The sequence below is a fragment of the Leucopleurus acutus genome (assembly GCF_964270905.1).
Source record: "Leucopleurus acutus genome assembly, chromosome: 3".
NCBI classification, from domain to species: domain Eukaryota; kingdom Metazoa; phylum Chordata; class Mammalia; order Artiodactyla; family Delphinidae; genus Leucopleurus; species Leucopleurus acutus.
Window position 1 is genome coordinate 1,535,925 of NC_139145.1, and position 16,274 is coordinate 1,552,198.

General features: G+C 55.4%; 2 protein-coding genes across 2 annotated transcripts; one reads left to right on the forward strand and one right to left on the reverse strand.

Moving 5' to 3' along the window:
- PEAK3 (PEAK family member 3) lies at window positions 1-4,532 on the forward strand (the record flags this gene model as incomplete). Its single annotated transcript, XM_082835346.1, is given in 9 exon segments — window positions 1-30; window positions 32-129; window positions 781-1,146; window positions 1,148-1,196; window positions 1,198-1,218; window positions 1,220-1,357; window positions 3,774-3,993; window positions 3,996-4,174; window positions 4,176-4,532. Coding segments are annotated over 9 exon segments (1,458 nt in total).
- A 2,169-nt stretch (window positions 4,533-6,701) lies between these two features.
- OAZ1 (ornithine decarboxylase antizyme 1) lies at window positions 6,702-10,347 on the reverse strand. Its single transcript, XM_082835857.1, is given in 6 exon segments — window positions 6,702-7,256; window positions 7,482-7,567; window positions 8,003-8,175; window positions 8,577-8,663; window positions 8,665-8,722; window positions 10,139-10,347. Coding segments are annotated over 6 exon segments (684 nt in total). The 5' UTR covers window positions 10,285-10,347; the 3' UTR covers window positions 6,702-7,122.
- Between the last annotated feature and the right edge of the window lie 5,927 nt (window positions 10,348-16,274).

The window sequence follows — 16,274 nt, forward strand, 5'->3', positions numbered from 1 at the left end:
ATGAGTAGCCCAGAGCCACCCACCGAGACCCCCCGCGGCCAACGCCCAGACCTGGCTGACCCAGCCCATGTACAGCAACCTTGGTGAGAGCCTGGGAGGGGCCCCGGATGGGGGTGGGACAGGTGGTCGGTGAGGCAGCCAGAGCAGAAAGGTTGAGTGTTTCATTACCATGCAAGGAACGCTCTGCCCCATGATGGTTTAACTAGATTACAGCAGGGATTTTTTGTTGGTTTTTTTTTTTCATTTTTGCCGTGCTGCTCGGCATGTGGGATCTTAGTTCCCCCACCAGGGATCAAACCTGTGCTCCCTGCATTGGAAGCGCGGAGTCTGGACCACCAGGGAAGTCCTATAGCAGCTTTTTAACTACCTTTAATAAAACTCTTTGTTTAAAAAAAAAAGCAGCTGAAAAAAAAAAAAAAAAAGCAGCTGGATAACCAGCTTCTAAAAATGAGGAAACTGGAGTTCAGAGAGGCTCAGTCATCTGCCCAGAGCCACACAGGGAAGTGGGGGTCACCTGTGCTGAGCCAGATGTTTCTCTGCCACTGACTTGTCACTCCTCTGAACCTTTGTTTCCTCATCTGTAAATTGGAGATGGCATCCTTACCCCACAGGGCATAGGGTAGTTAGAGTTGGTATTTTTTCCTTTTTTTTTTTCGGCCGTGCTGCGTGGCTTGTGGAATCTCAGTTTCCTGACCAGGCATTGAACCGGGGCCACGGCAGTGAAAGCTCCAAGTCCTAACTACTAGACCACCAGGGAGCTCCCCACTGTTTCCATTCTAGAGATGAAGGAATTATGGCTGAGGGTGGAGCCATGCGCACAGGACCCCACTCTGCGTGTCCTCACGCCCTTCCCCCACTCCCTCCCCGTGCCCGCCCGCTGCCCTCCAAGGCCTGCTGCTCACGGACATCTGAGCGCCCCGCTACTGACCCGCAGCCCCTGCCCAAGAAGACCCTGACCAGGGCCCAGTCGCTGCCCACCCACAAGTCCCCCAGCCCCAGCCCCACTCGAGCAGGGCAGCCTCAGAAGCCCCTTCCGGGATCCCGCAGTGTGCACGAGAGCCAGGCAGGCGACGACAGGGCGGGGCCAGCCTGTCGCCCTGCAGAGCTGCCCTTCTGCTCGCTGGACACGGAGCTGGGCCCCTCTCTCCGCCGCGCTGGAGGCCCGGCAGCTGGAGGGCCTCCGCGCCGTGTACGCCCCGGCTGCACGCCCGGCCCCTGGGGGGGCCTCCCGGGCCCCTGCCGCCCCGGCCACCGCTTCCGCCTCCTGGACAGCTCGCCCTGCGTGGAGAACCGGGACGCCCTCTACCACGGCCTGGTGTGGAGGGACAAGGAGGCGTGGCACCTCCTGGCTGCCAAGGTGAGCCCCGCCTTCGCCCCGCCTTCGCCCCGCCTCCTCGGAGGTTTCCCCAGTGTCCCGACCAAGGCGTAACCCAGGGCTCTTTAGACTGAGGCCCAATTGCTTATTTTGCAACTAACATACGAACTAACACCGTCAGCCCTTGGAACCGCGTTTCTCAGGTGTGGGGCGACCTACATTCAAATCACCTGGGAGTCTTGTTAAAATCTCCCCCACGACTCTCAGGGGCCCAGTAGTCTGCATTTTAACTCATTCACTCGTGAATTCTGGCGCGAGAAACCCACAGCCGGCTGATAGCTCCCACTTTCCATCACCATCTTCAACAAAATATACTGAGCACTGTTCCTTCATGTCTTGTGCTGTTCTAAGGACTTTTAGACACTTTCATTCAGCTAATCCTCATGCAAGCATCACCACGTTTCGTTATAAGATGCTTCTGTTTTATGCACCACCAAGAAAAAGAAAAAAAAGATTCCCATCAAATAAACCAGACTACCAAGCGTCAGACACATCACCATTTTGGAGGAACCTCACCCATTCGGCAGAATGTGTCATCATGGACCCATTTTACAGACCGGAGCATGGAGGGAGTAAGTTGCTGCTGGCTGTGAGTTCTTTAGTTGACAGCTCCGTCCTGGTTCCATCCATCTCAGAGACCCCTGGGGAGTTTATTTTTAAATATCACACTCCCAGAGCCCCACCTCAGCACCTGTCCTTTTTAACCCCTGCCCCAAGGTGATTCAAATGTAATCCCCAGGGCTGATACTCCCCTACTTTCTAGAAAGAGCTTTGCTGTTCAGTACTGCAGCTGCTGGCCATGGGTGACTTCTGAGCACTTGAAGTGGGGCTGGTGCCAATTGAGATATACTCTGAGTACCAAATACACACCAGGTCTCCAAGACTCAGTATCAATAATAATAACAATAATGTAAAACATCTCACTAATACTTTTTTCATTTGGTGACCTGTTGAATGATAATATTTTGGATAAATTGGATTACATAAAATAGATTATGAAAGTTACTTTCAAGGTCATAAAACTCAGTATCAAAAAAAAAAAGCCTAATTAAAAACTGGGCAGGGGACTTCCCTGGTGGCGCAGCAGTTAAGAATCCGCCTGCCAATGCAGGGGAAACGGGTTCGAGCCCTGGTCCGTGAAGATCCCACATGCTGCAGAGCAACTAAGCCCGTGCGCCACAACTACTGAGCCCGCATGCTGTAACTACTGAAGTCCGTGCCCCTAGAGCCCGTGCTCTGCAACGAGAAGCCACCGCAATGAGAAGCCCGCGCACTGCAACAAAGAGTAGCCCCCGCTCGCCGCAACTAGAGAAAGCCCGCGCGCAGCAACAAAGGCCCAACACAGACAAAAATAAAATAAAAATAAATTTATTTTTTAAAAACTGGGCAGAACACCTGAAGAGACATTTTTCCAAAGAAGACATACAGATGGCCAACAGGCACATGAAAAGATGCTCAACATCGTTAATCAGAGAAATGCAAATCAAAACTACAATGAGGTATCACCTCACACCTGTCAGAATGGCCGTCATCAAAAAGACCACAAATAACAAATGCTGTCGAAGGTGTGGAGAAAAGGAACCCTGTACACTGTTGTTGGGAATGTAAAATGGTGCGTCCACTGTGGAAAACAGTCTAGAAGTTCCTCAGAAAACTAAAAACAGAACTACCATGTGATCCAGCAATTCCACTCTTGGGTATATATCCAGAAAAAACTGAAAACGCTAATTAGAAAATATATATGCGCCCCAGTGTTCATAGCAGCATTATTTACAATAGCCAAGACATGGAAGCAACCTAAGCGTCCCTCAATAGAAGATGTGAAATATATCTACAATGGACTACTACTCAGCCATAAAAAAGAAGAAAATAATGCCATTTGCAGCAACATGGATGGACTTGGAGGGTATTATGCTTAGTGAAATAAGACAAAGACAAATCCTGTAAGTTTTCAATTGTATTGGAATCTAAAAAATAAAACAAACTAGTAAATTTTTTTTTTAAGAAGAAAGAAAATTACTTTCACCTGCTCCTTTTCACTTTTTAAAATGTGGCTACTGGAAAATTTGAATGACACCATGGCCCGAGTTGCATTTCTAGTGGACAGCCCAGCTCTGGCACCTTAGCTGTCATCTCCCTTGCTACCAAGTGGCAAGCATCCGCCCCTCTGGCAGAGTGGAAAGTCCGATCCCCTAAACGCTATCCTCCCTGGTGTAGCTTTCCTTAACATCATACTGGTGACCAACATCCGAATTAACACGAACCCCCCGCTTCTGGAGGGATACAGCGATGGTGGGCAGGCTGGGTTGGGTGGGAAGTCTTTAGAACAGGTAGAGGCACTGGGCGAGCTGTGCTGGTTTGGTGGTGGGGAGCTCTGAAGCGTCCCTCTGTCCCGCAGGTGCCCAAGCCAGGAGCTGACGAGCCCCACCCGTGTGGGCTAGGGCCGCAGGCCTCGCTGGCCCCGCATTTCAACTACCAGGAGCTGTGTGGTCTGGCGCCCGAGGGCGCACTTCCCGAGACGCCCTGGAGCAGCCCCGTGGCGCTGGCGGCGGAGATGCCGGAGCTCACGGTGGTCCAGTGGCCTGTGGAGACAGGCGCGCAGCCGCCCGAGGAGTTCGCAAGGCCGTGCCCCTGCTGCTCCTGCAGCCCTGGAGCGCCCGGAGGGAGGCGCGGGCTGTGGCCCTGGCCGAGCTGCGGCCCAAGAACCTGATGCTGGCGGCACTGCGGGGCTGCTTAGCCGCCAGGCCCCAGCGCCTGCTGCTGGCGGACTTCGGCCGCGGCCCCCCGCGGCCCCCCGGCCGCCCACGCGCGGCAGCTGGGCAGCCCACTCCGAGAGCTGCTTGGCCCGGGCGCAACCTTGGCCACGTCCTTGGCCGTGGGCCTGCAGCACCTGGCGGCCCAGCTGGCCCGCGCGCAGCCCTCGGAGGCCGGGACTCGCGGCGCGGTGCTGCTCTGGGCGCCCGGGGCCGAGCTGCGCGGCCGCGGAGCCCCGCTGGGGTCCTGGCTGCGGATGCGCCGCGCGCTGCTGGTCCTGCACCTAGCCGAGCGGGCCGTTGGTGGGGAGGTGCCCAGCCTGGAAGACTGGCTGTGCTGTGAATACCTGGCCAAGGCCACCGAGGACTCCTTGTACCTCGCCCTGGAGCTGCTGTGTAACTGATCCTTCCCGTGAGCAATGCACCTGTTCCAGGGCCTCTCTAGGAGGCAGGTCCCCCTTCCCAGGGCTGGGGCTGGTGATAGGGTGGAAGCCCCCTTCCAGAAGGAACCAGGAGGCCAGCAGAGGATGCAGCTGAGAACTTGGGCCCAAGGCCCCCTAAGAATTCAGGTGCCCCCCTTCCAGGGCTGGGGGCTAATGGCCAGTGCCTGCTGAGGCTTTCTGATGCCAGAGATGCCCACCCCTCTTCCAGGTGTGGAATCCCCGACAGCTAATGTCTCTCCCAGTGGGTAGAACCGCTCCCACCGCCTTCCAGCAGAAGCCAGGATGCCCTTCTAATGCTGGGGTCTGATGGCCACTGTCTCCATGACAGTGTGGACACTCCTCCGAATGGTGGCATCAGAGGCATTCCTGGCCCTGGAACACCCCCTTGTGCTGTGAACGACCTTGTCAAGAACTGCTTGGGGCCTCCAGGAGGAGGGAGGCTCCCTGGAACCTGAGACAGCCAGCCCACCCCAGTGGGGTCTGGGCTCACCTGCCCAAACATGCCCATGCCCTGCACCCCCTACTCCCTCCACCCACCGTGGCCTCCTTGTTGTTCCTCTGTGGCACTAAATTCCGTCCAGCCACCAAGTCTTTGCATGGCCTGTTCCCTCTGCCAGACTGTCCAAATCTCACTCACCTTTTCTAAGCAAATAAAGTTGCCCCTCCTGGGCCCTCTCTAGCTCCGCGCCCTGCCTTCTCCAAGCACTTGTCACCACCTGGAAGTATTTATTCATCTCTTTACCTGTCACCTGTTCACCTCACCTATCAGGCTGTGAGTTCCCTGAGGGCAGGGGCCAGGCTGAACACACGCTAGGCGTTTAATTGATGGAATAAACAAAGTGATACACATCAGGGGACCTGAGGGAGAGAATGAGGTCTCGGTTTATACCTCTGAAAAATGGACATAGGAGCCCTGAGGGGTCCCACTGCCATAGCCTGGGGTCTCCAGTCATGCCCCTTCACTCACCCCAACCCTACCATGGCGATCCTGGGGGGAACTTTCTGACCCCCAGGTATGACCAGGGCCCTCTCCTGCTCAGACCTCTCCCATGGCTCCCTAGTACCTTCACAGTACAATCGGGCTTTTCTAAAGGCTCTACATGCTCTCTGGCCAGCCCCTCCTGCCACATCGCCATCTGCGGAGGTGCTTTCTGGCCTCCAGGCCTTGCCCATTGTTCCCTCCACTGCAGACACTCTCCCCTCTACCTCTGCTTCAGACTCCTGTACCTCCTCCAACACCCCGACTCCAAACCCCTTTCTCGGCCCTTGCCCTGCTGACGTGGACTGGAGTGTGTCCAGCTGTCTCCCCAAACCTTTGAAAGCCAACTCCGTTATCACTCAGGTAGCTGAATAGCCCACCCAACCCCCAAATATACTTGAATCCCCTAAACTCCATCCTCCTCAGTAAAAGATACCCGCTTGGCCGCCTGTTTGTCAATCGCCGGGCCACGCTCGCAGATGCAGCCAGCAGGTGGCGCTGCAACCTCGCAGCTCTTCCGCCTTCCACCCCCCACCTCACCCCAGTCCCCCCGCCACTGCAGTGTCTTTGCCTTCTGGCTCTCAGACCTCCCCACCTCCGCCCCGGCCAGGACACCCACCAGCAGCGCTCCTGCCCCAGCACGACACTGTACAAAGGCTGAAGGGCGGGGTGCCCACGGCTAAACACCACCCCACCCCCAAGCTGGAAAAGTCCCGGGCAGCCCCTGCCCCGCCACGCCACTTCCCAGGACCCAATAAACAGCTCAGACTGGAACCAGGCCACTCCAGCCAGCCTCAGGCCTCAGCCACCGCAGGGAATGGCACTGGGGAAGGCTAGTGACCCAAGGTGTGGGGTGGGGCAGGAGGTGGCGGGAAGGCGAGGTATGGAGCAGCCGGGGTGGAGCCCCAGGGCCGGGCTGCCCCCAGGAGGCCAAGGCTGGCTGTGGCCAGAGGTGAGACCGGGCCCTTGGCTTCCCCACCCCTCTGTAGAAAGAAGTGTGTGTACGGGGGTCACTCAGCTCAGGACGCTCGCACAGCTCCCTGAACCCCGGGCAACCCTTAGGCCCCTCTCCCCTTGGCCCCTGGCCACCCCTCCACCTGCCCTCCATTTCGGACAGCGCCCCTGTCAACACCACTGAGCCAACACAGGTCTTGGAAGGGCAATCGTTTTATTTGGATTTTTGAGAGCAATAGAAGGGTAGATTAATACCTATCTTTCCAAGTTAAGAGACCTAAGACTGTTTCCAAAAGACTTCAAATAAGAAACTCCTCCTCAAGGTACAAGGATAACCTGAATCATCTTAAACCAGCAATAAAAAAGTAAAATATAAATTTTTATTTAGAATTAAAGCAAATACTTCAGTATCACAAACACAATATTAAACTTCAAGAAATACACGGCTAATTTGGAGTGAGCATTTATTTGCACAATTACGACATGCGGACAAACCCAGCAGGTGAGCAGGCTGACGCAGGTCAGCGCGCAGTTGATCACACCACCCGCCCGAAGCACGGCAGCAAGTGCACACGGAGCGGTCTGCAATCGAGCCCCAGGGGCCTCAGGGGCATCACGCTACTCCTCCTCACCAGAGGACTCCCTCTCAAACGTGTAGGCCATGAAGCAAGCGTCGGGTCTCTTGGGGACAAGGGGATGCCCCGGTCTCACAATCTCAAAGCCCAGAAAGCTGAAGGTACGGAGCAAGGCGGCTGCGGAGGAGACGCCATCAGGTCAGAACCACCCCGTCCACCTGCAGGGCCCAGAGCCCTGCCGGCCCAGGGACCGCCTGAGACAGAAGGCCCGAGTCTAGGGCAAGGGGGCTGCTCACAGGGTGTGGTGCGGCCCCCGGACGGCATGGACCCCACCCTAGGCCTGGCCTCCAGGGCAGTGGGCAGCCTCTCCCATTTCCTCTCCCCCGCGTGGAGATCACCCACCTCGGTCATCGCGGTTCTTATGGAGGCAAACGAAGACGTGGTCAGCGCGGAGCTGCTCCTCAGCAAACTCGAGGAGAACTGCGAAGCTGAGGTTCCAGCGTCAGGGCCCGCGCGCCCCTGCCGCCCCACAGGGGCCCTAGCCCAGCTCTCCCACTTCTGTCTGTGGCCTCATCTGCATACTGGGAGCACCAGCCTCTCCCAGGTCTAATCCAGGGTCAGCCTTGCCACTGCTGACATTGGAGCCAGGTCATTCTGGGGGACTGTCCTGGGCACTGTGGGGTGTCCCTGGTCCCACCCACGTGACACCAGGAGCAATACCCACAATGTGACAACCATAGATGGCCCCTGGAGTCCCCTGGGTGATACTGCTGATCCACTGCTTAAAAGGGGAACCCTCACTCCGGAAACAATAACCACTGCCTGGCTCCTGACTCAGGCTTCCCTCCTCTGGAGTCCAACTTTGAGGTGCAAACATAGTTTGCCTTGCTCTGCCCCCCAGGCACACACAGGCCCGCCCTCACCTGTCCTTGCTCCCCTCGGGCAGAGCGCCGCCTGGGATCTCAACGTAGAGGCAGCTGTTGCTCAGCACCGCTCTCCAGTTAATGTGTTTGGCATCCGTGAGCCTGGACTGGACGTTAAAAATTCTCGTCTTGTTATTAGACGTTAGTTCCTCTGTTACATTCAGCCGATTATCCTGTGGAAGAAGACCAAACCCAACCTTGGACGCCAGCCTTCACAGCCTGGGGATCTTCCCCCTTGCTACTCTGACAGTTTGGAAAACCCAGAAAAGCACCCATATGACCCTGCAGCGCTGTTGGGGTGCGGGGCCTCCCGGGCCTCTGAGGAACGGTGGTTCCGCCCAAGGCCAGAGCAGGACCCCAAGCTGAGGCGCAAACATGAGGGGCCAACAGCTACTACAGGCTCAGGCAAAGCCTGCTCTGCAGTCTGCACCTTTGTTCCTTCCATCTTGGATTCAGGAAAACCATGTGGAGAGTTCCTGGCACACGACAGGTGCATAAAACATTTCGTGGGTCTGGCTACTCTCCCCCTCCGCCACCTCAGGTACCCAGAAGTCCGAGAAAGAAGAATACTTACAGAGTAAAATAAATTAGCTGAAAGACTGTGATCCCTCTGACTATTCCCTCGCCCACCTGGGATCTTCAGGGGTGGGTGAGGGACATCAGGAGCACCACCGAGGCCCTGGGCCCAGGTTACTACAGCAGTTGATGGACGCCCTGGAACTGGAGAAAAGGCGCTGGTGAGCAGCACTGGGGGAGACGCCCCGCCTCCGCTGACAGGGCCCCGAGCCCAGCAAGGCCAGCAGAAGACCAAGGCCTACCAGAGCCCAGGTCCCTGCGACGCGCCTCCCTCTCTCAAGCGCAATGTTTACACCGGGTGCAGAATCAACATCTGCCTCCGTCGGGTCAGCAGCCACAGGAACAAGAGGCCACTCAAATCCACCTCCTCGGGTGGTGACGCCGATTAAAGGTCCAACCGGTCCCGAGTGCCTCTTCTGCCCAGCACTAAGTGTCGCCCTATCCAGCCCTGCGCCAAGTTCTACTTCCCACTTCTAAGTCCAGCGCTTCAGCTTCCCCTTTTCCACTTTGCAGTCTCCAGCAGACCTGAACCTCTAACAGCTTTTTCTTAGGAGTCCAGCAAAACCGTCCTTCCACTGAAGCAGCCCCTGCTGCGGCTCTTTGGTTGTCGGCACCCGCCGGGAGGCGCGGGACGCGTTCAGTGTCCCCGCAGGCGCAGAGGAGACGGGCCCGCGCAGACGCCCTCCCGCGCGCACCCCGAGGCCTCCGCTTGCGTCATCTCGGCAGAGCGGCCCTCGGCCCCGGGGGAGGTTTTCACAATCGCGCAGCCGGCAGCGCCAGCAGCCATTTGCTGCGCAGTGTCAACAGGCCCCGCGGTCGCCTCCATTTTGCTCGGCTCCTATCCGGGGCGCCCGACCCGCGGGCGGCGGCATCTTGGCTCAGGGCCCGCGCGAGAGCACCCCCGGGGCCGTGGTCTAAGACCTCACGATCCGTGGCGAGCGCGGCTCACCTAGACCCCCGGCCCCGGCCACCCTCGACCCAGCCGTCCTATGGGGGAGAGGCGGGCCGGCAGCCACGCCGAGAAGGGCCCCGGGCGCCGTCTACGTGGCGCGGCCCGGCTCCGCGCATCCTCGGGGCTGAAAAGTGACCGCGAGGGCGGCCGCGTCCCGGGGCCACGTCGGGGTGCGGGATAGGGGGAAGGGCCGCTCCGCTGAGCGCTCACAACCTCCGCGCCCGCAAAGCGCAGATTCCCGCGACCCGCCGGCCCGACCGCCCCCCAAACCCGACCCCGGAACCTCGCACCCCCAGACCGGACTGTGGACTCCTGTGCCCCCAAACCCAACCAGGTTCCCTGGCGACCCCCAATCCAACCGGAAATCCTCGTGTCCCTCCCCCAATCCGACCAAGTAGCCTGCGGACCCCTCAATCCAATCAAGAGACCCCCTTTGCCCCCACCCGCCCCGCCCCCACCCCGCCGAGAACCCGCCCCCGGCGCGACTGTTGCCTCGACAAAGGGGCGGACCTCGCGCTCCCGGGACTTCCGTGGCGCCCCGCGGCCAGGCCCCTGCGGGCCTGCGCGGCGGCGCTTCTGGAAGCTTCGGGCGGGGGCGGGGCGCTCACCTCTCGCTGCTGCGGCCTCCGCGGCTGTGCAGGCTAAGGAGCGGCATGGTGCGGGTGGCGTGGACGGTGGCGCTGGGTTTATCCCCCTCCTTCTCTCTGGCGAAGCAGTGGCTGTTCAGGATCCGCTGCAGGGAGGATTTCACCATCCGGCCGCTGGGGTCCGAAACCAGGAAAACCTCCGCTGCGCCTCTCCGCGCCCCCGCCGCTGCTCGCCGTTCGCAAAATGGCGCCTCCGCCTCCGCCCGCCTTTATACGCACAGCGCCCAGGCCACGCCCCCCCACGCCGCGGGAACGCGGCCGCACGAGGGAGTGGGGCCATCAGGAAGCCGAGGCGCGCCCGCCCCTCTCGGCGTCTGATTGGCAGACGGCGAGGGACATGGGGTGGGGCCGCGCCTCGGACTGAGCAGGACGCGTCGGGTCCCGCCCCCTCCGGCTCCCCGTCGTAGCTCTGCGGGCGCGCGGGAGGGGGCGGGGCCGGCGTGGCGTCGGGAACGCGCGCCGCGGGCCGCGCCGCGCCTCGCCCCGCTCCGCCCCGCCCCTCCCGCAGCCGGGCCTGGGGGCCGAGGCGTGTTGCTGTGCCCGCTTTTGGGGGACTCGCGGTGGCTACGTCTCCGCGGTGATCCCTGTCGCCCTCCCCAAGGTCCCCTCCCTCTAAAGGACTCCCTATCCTGGGCGGCTCTGGGCGACAAAGGTCCCGGGTATTTGGAGAGAAGGGTCCAAGCTCCCACACCGCCCCATAGAACACAACTATTTTCAGTAATAACCTCATAATGATCGATCCTAATAATGGTTTTTCTGGATTCGGTCTTTCACGTGTTAAAACAATTTGCAGTTTACTTTCGATGTCAAAGATATTATTCAAATTCAGTAAAATATTTCGCATCACATTTGGACTTAAGCAAAAATGCTTTTCCTTGGAGATAAACTCACAAAGATATTTCACGTGTGAACTAAAATTTGCCCCAAGCAAAATATTGTTCACGCAGGTCCCACTTTGTTTCATGTTTTTACGTTTTAAGCACAGAGTCTCCGAAGAGTTACATGGAATGAAGTAACTCCTACTTGTTTCTTTGTCTTTACAATCCTTGCCTGTCCTTTTTATCTCATTTTTATTTCCAAGCTACTGTGTCCATTGGGGTTAGAGGCACAAACTTTCTGCAAAAGGACCTTGAATTATTACAAAACTGATAGAAATTTACTCTCCAAAGCATGTGGCGAAATCCCTGTGTGTCTCCAAATACCCTTCCATGTGGAATGCAGAATTTATTCTTTACGTATACAGCATTTATAAGTAATACAAACATCTAATTTACAGCTTCCGTATGTACATTATTAAAACTCAACAGAGACTGTAATAATTGCAAATGTTAGGCCAACCAAAGAAATTTCCCAGAGAAAGAATAGTTAATGAATGACATTGCTTAGAATTGCCGCTCATGGTGAAAACCAAAAGCAGATGAATTTGTGGTTAACTTTCTAATTGTTTTCAATGTTTCTTTTACTGCCAGGGCTCACTCCCACCGACCCACTTAGGGTGCCACTTAAGTGTCCTCACTATTTGTGGGGCTAGTATGCTTTTTTTTTTTTAACTTTTTGGCCACACCGCATGGCATGTGGGGTCTTAGTTCCCCAACCAGGGATGGAAACTGCACCCCCTGCAGTGGAAGCACGGAGTCTTAACCACGGGACCACCAGGGAAGTCCCCGGTGTACCATTATTTAGGCTCTGTTTTCTTGAGGCTGGAAGAGCCTATGGGTTTGAAATCTGGGTCTTTGCCTCACAGTAACTCTCCGGTGTGTTACACAGACGGGCAATTCTGGGCTAAGAGTCCAGGATCTGGAACAGCCCATGGCTGGCCACTGGTCACTGGGTCGAGCCATGTTTACCCCCCATGACTGAGGCCAGGGAGTGACAGGGCTCCCAGGTGACTGTCAGCACAGTGGACTCAAGCAGCCAAGCAGACCCTGGTCCAGGGAGATGTCTCCAAGAATGCCTCGCATGCCAGGCCAGTCTCTGGGGGATGACATTTAGGCCACGTCCAGGTCTCTGCAGTCCACGAGAGCCAGCAGGAAACTCCAGACCCAGGACTTGGGGTGGGAGGTTCCTTCTTCATCAGCAGGCCGTGCGCCCTTGCTGGCCAAAGCACACTTTAATTTGGAATCACTGTGGGTGGAAAGGGGAAAAGTATGTAACCTCTTGGTAAAAAAACCAAACTGCAGCAGCTGGGGGAAAAAAATGGGTGGAGAAGAAAATTGGTGCCCATGAGGTCGGGGTGAGACGTGTCTGGAAAAGTCACCGTGGGGTCTCTAGGTGTTGGAGGGCCCCCAGCTCTGGGCGGGGATATGGGGAGCAGTGTCACGTCTTCCTCGTGGGGAGGGTGGGCTCCGGTTCTAGGGACAGCTCCCTCTGCCTGCTGTTGGGGAGGTGAGAGTGACCTGGTACAGGATGACACACGATGGGGACCGTGTTCCTCTGCTCTATCCCTGTGTGTGCATGTTGGGGGCACCAAAGCACCTGCCACTAAGATTGTAAACTCTGAACAAGACCAAACTCTCCTTCCAGGTTTCATCCGGCACCAGAAACCTTGCTCGCTGTCAGATCTCAGTTGTGAGCCTGCAGTCAGGGTTGGTTGTTTTTGTGGGGGTTTTTTTGTGTTTTTTTTTTTTTTTTTTTGCCATGCCACGTGGCGTGCAGGATCTAACCTGTGCCGCCTGCTTTGGAAGCGCAGAGTCTTAACCACTGGACTGCCAGGGAAGTCCTAGGGTTGGGTTCTCGAGGCAGAAATGAATGCCCACTCTCCACATTCGGGGCCATGCCGGGTGCCGTGGGGTGTGGAACAGCCTCCCTGGCCCCCACCCCCTCGATGCCGGGAGCCCCCTCCCAGTGTAACAACCACAGAAGTCCCCAGACATCATCCAGTCTCCCCCCTCAGTGTCACCTTCTCCTACTTTCTCCCGCTGATCTGGGGGCACCTGCACGTGCTGGGAACGGGGAACCTACACACTGAGCAGAACACAGTGGGGAAGGCTCAGGGTGGGCATGGGTGCCCAAGGCAGCCACCCTGGCTGGGCTTGCTGGGGACGGAGAGAGAAATCAGATGAGGCGACAGGGGTGATGTGGTAGGGAAGGATTGGGAGTTTGGGATTAGCAGATGTAAACTATTATATAGAGAATGGATGAACAACAAGGTCCTACTGTATAGCACAGGGAACTATATTCAATATCCTGTGATAAACCATAATGGAAAAGAATATGAAAAAGAATGTATATATGTGTAACTAAATTGCTTTGCTGTACAGCAGAAATTGACACTACATTGTAAATCAGCTATACTTCAATAAAAAATAAATATATAAATAAAAAATAAAAAGCCAAAAAAGAAAGCAATCAGACAGAGGGGTGGTGCCTCACTGGGAGCAGGGAATCTGTGAGAGGCGAGGGCCCCAGACTGCAGGGAGGGAGAGGGGGACATCAGGGAGGGCTTCCTGGAGGAGGTGAGAGCTGAGCTGCTGGGAAGGGATAACAGAAGACATGGGACAGGCACATCAAGGATGGAGGGCCCATGCCTGGTGTCCTGCTAAAATCAGTATGGCGAGGCGGGAGGATGCCACGGATCTCACTCTGATTTTTAGAAAGATTCATGGAGTGTAGTCGGCTGAGTAACAGCCCCCAAACACCTCCCCATCCTAGTCCTGGGAACTGTGAATGTGCCACCTCACCTGGCAAAGGGACTTTGCAGATGGGGTTAAGTTAAGGCCCCTGAGATGGGGGTGACCCTGGATTCCCTGGGAGGGCCCAGCATCATCACAAGGTCCCTATAACGGGGAGGCGAGAGGGTCAGAGGCTGAGAGAGAGACTGGAGATGCTGCACTGCTGGCTGTGAGGATGCAGGAGGGGCCGGAAGCCAGGGATGCAACGCCTCTAGAAGCTGGAAAAGGCGGGAACCGCTGCTGCCCTGGAGGCTCCGGAAGGACCAGCCCGGCCCACGCCTGGATTTAGCCCCATGAGGCCCGAGTTGGACTTCCAACCTCCAGGACTGTGAGTGGATAAATCCGTGTTGTTTTAGGTCACTACACTGATGATGATTTGTTACAGCCGCCCCAGGGAGCTCATACACGGAGTGAGGGCAATATTCAGCATCTTCATGGGCCATTGGTGACATTCGGCACATTTGACAAAACCCACCTTACAGTGCAGTTGGGACGTGTACATTTCCCTCGAGTGAATTTCATCCAAACATTAAAGACACATTAAAGACACAAACATTTGTCAAATGATTTTTTTTTTTTTTTGGCCACGCAGCTTGTGGGGTCTTAGTTCCCCACCAGAGACTGAACCCACGCCCCCTGCAGTGGAAGCGTGGAACCCTAACCACTGGAGTGCCAGGAAAGTCCCTATTAAAGACACAAACATTTATGGATCCCCAGTAAACGGTGCGCCTGCTAAAGGGGTTTGATGCCTGCAGTAGACTTTGAAATGAAATTTTAAAAGTAAGGTGGGTAAACAAAGACAGGACAAAGCGAACACAGCAAAAGATGACTTGCAGAATCTAGGCGGCGGCAATGTGGGCCTTCACTGTAGATTTCCCTCGACCTTTCTGTCCGTTTGAAAATTTTCGTCATCAACTGCTAAAAAGTAAACATAAAAGGGGCTAAAGTCCTTTCACCGCCTTCAGCATCCTTTTCAAGCCTGGCCCTCTCTCCTAACCTTATTCTCCAAACAGAAAGTCAAGAGGCCGGAGGCAGCCAGAAGAGGGAAGTAAACAAAAAACGACCACTTTTCCTACAGTGAGAACCGGGCCAAAGGACAACAGCCTCAAATGGTCGGATTTGGCCACAAATCCGCACACACGTCTGTTGCCGAGTGATAAAGTACAGGACACTCTAACATGCTCCTGGCGTTTTGACAGCCCCGTAAAAACACCATGACCAAGGACTAGAGGGGGTGACGGGAGAAAGGAGCAGGCTTATCTCAAACTCTGGGCTACTTTTTATGTTGTTCATGTATATATTTTTTGAAGTATAGTTAATTTATAATGTTGTGTTAGTTTCAAGTGTATAGTGAAGTGATTCAGTTATACATATGTATTTATATTCTTTTTCAGATTCTTTTCCATTATTGGTAATTACAAGGTACTGAGTAGAGTTCCCTATGCTGTACAGTAGGTCCTTGCTGTGTACTTTGGAGTTTCTGCTTTTGTGGTCATTACACAAAGGCTGTGTTGACTCTCTTGGTGTATACATATTTGTGGCATTCTAGATAACTTTCTTAGGATCAATTCCTAGAAGTGAAATCTCTAGGTCAAAGAAATAGCTATTACCTAAGAGCTTCTAGAAATGTTACAAGCATTTACTTTCCCACAGGCAGCAGAGGTGAAGGCCTGTTTTGCCATGGCCTCACCAAAAGGAAGTATTATCATAAAAAAAAAGTTTTGGAACTCTTTTTGCCTTAATGTGCATGTTAATGGTCACTTGTGGGGTTGGAGAGTTTCCACATGGTGAGATTTTTTTCTGTTGTGTTTCTGTTAGTCAGGAAGGCTGGGTACTGGGGTCTGCTGCAGGAACAAAAGCCCCCAGCTCACTGGCTTAAAGCACGAGGGGCTCGTCACAGTGAGACGCCACCTCACACCCAGTAAGGTGGCTATTATCAAAAAGATGGAAAATGACAAGTGTTGGCAAGGATGTGGAGAAATTGGAACCCTTGTGCACGGCTGCTCCGAAGGATATAAAATGGTGCAGCTGCTGTGTAAAAGTCTGGGGGGGCCTCAAAATGTTAAACATAGAATCACCATATGACCCAGCAATTCCACTCCTGGGTGCATCCCCAAAAGAACCGAAAGCAGGGTCTTTTTTTTTTGTCCATACTGCAGCCTGTGTGATCTTAGTTCCTCAACCAGGAATCGAACCCATGCCCCCTGCAGTAGGAGCATGGAGTCTTAACCACTGGACCACCAGAGAAGTCCAGCAGGGTCTTGAAGAGATATTTGCACACCCGTGTTCAGAACAGCTTGAGTCACACCAGCCGAAAAGGTGCAAACACCCCAAATGTCCATTTGACAGATGATGGATAAACACGATGTGGTCCATCCACACGCTGGAATATTACGCAACCTTAGAAAGGAAGGACACCTGCTACA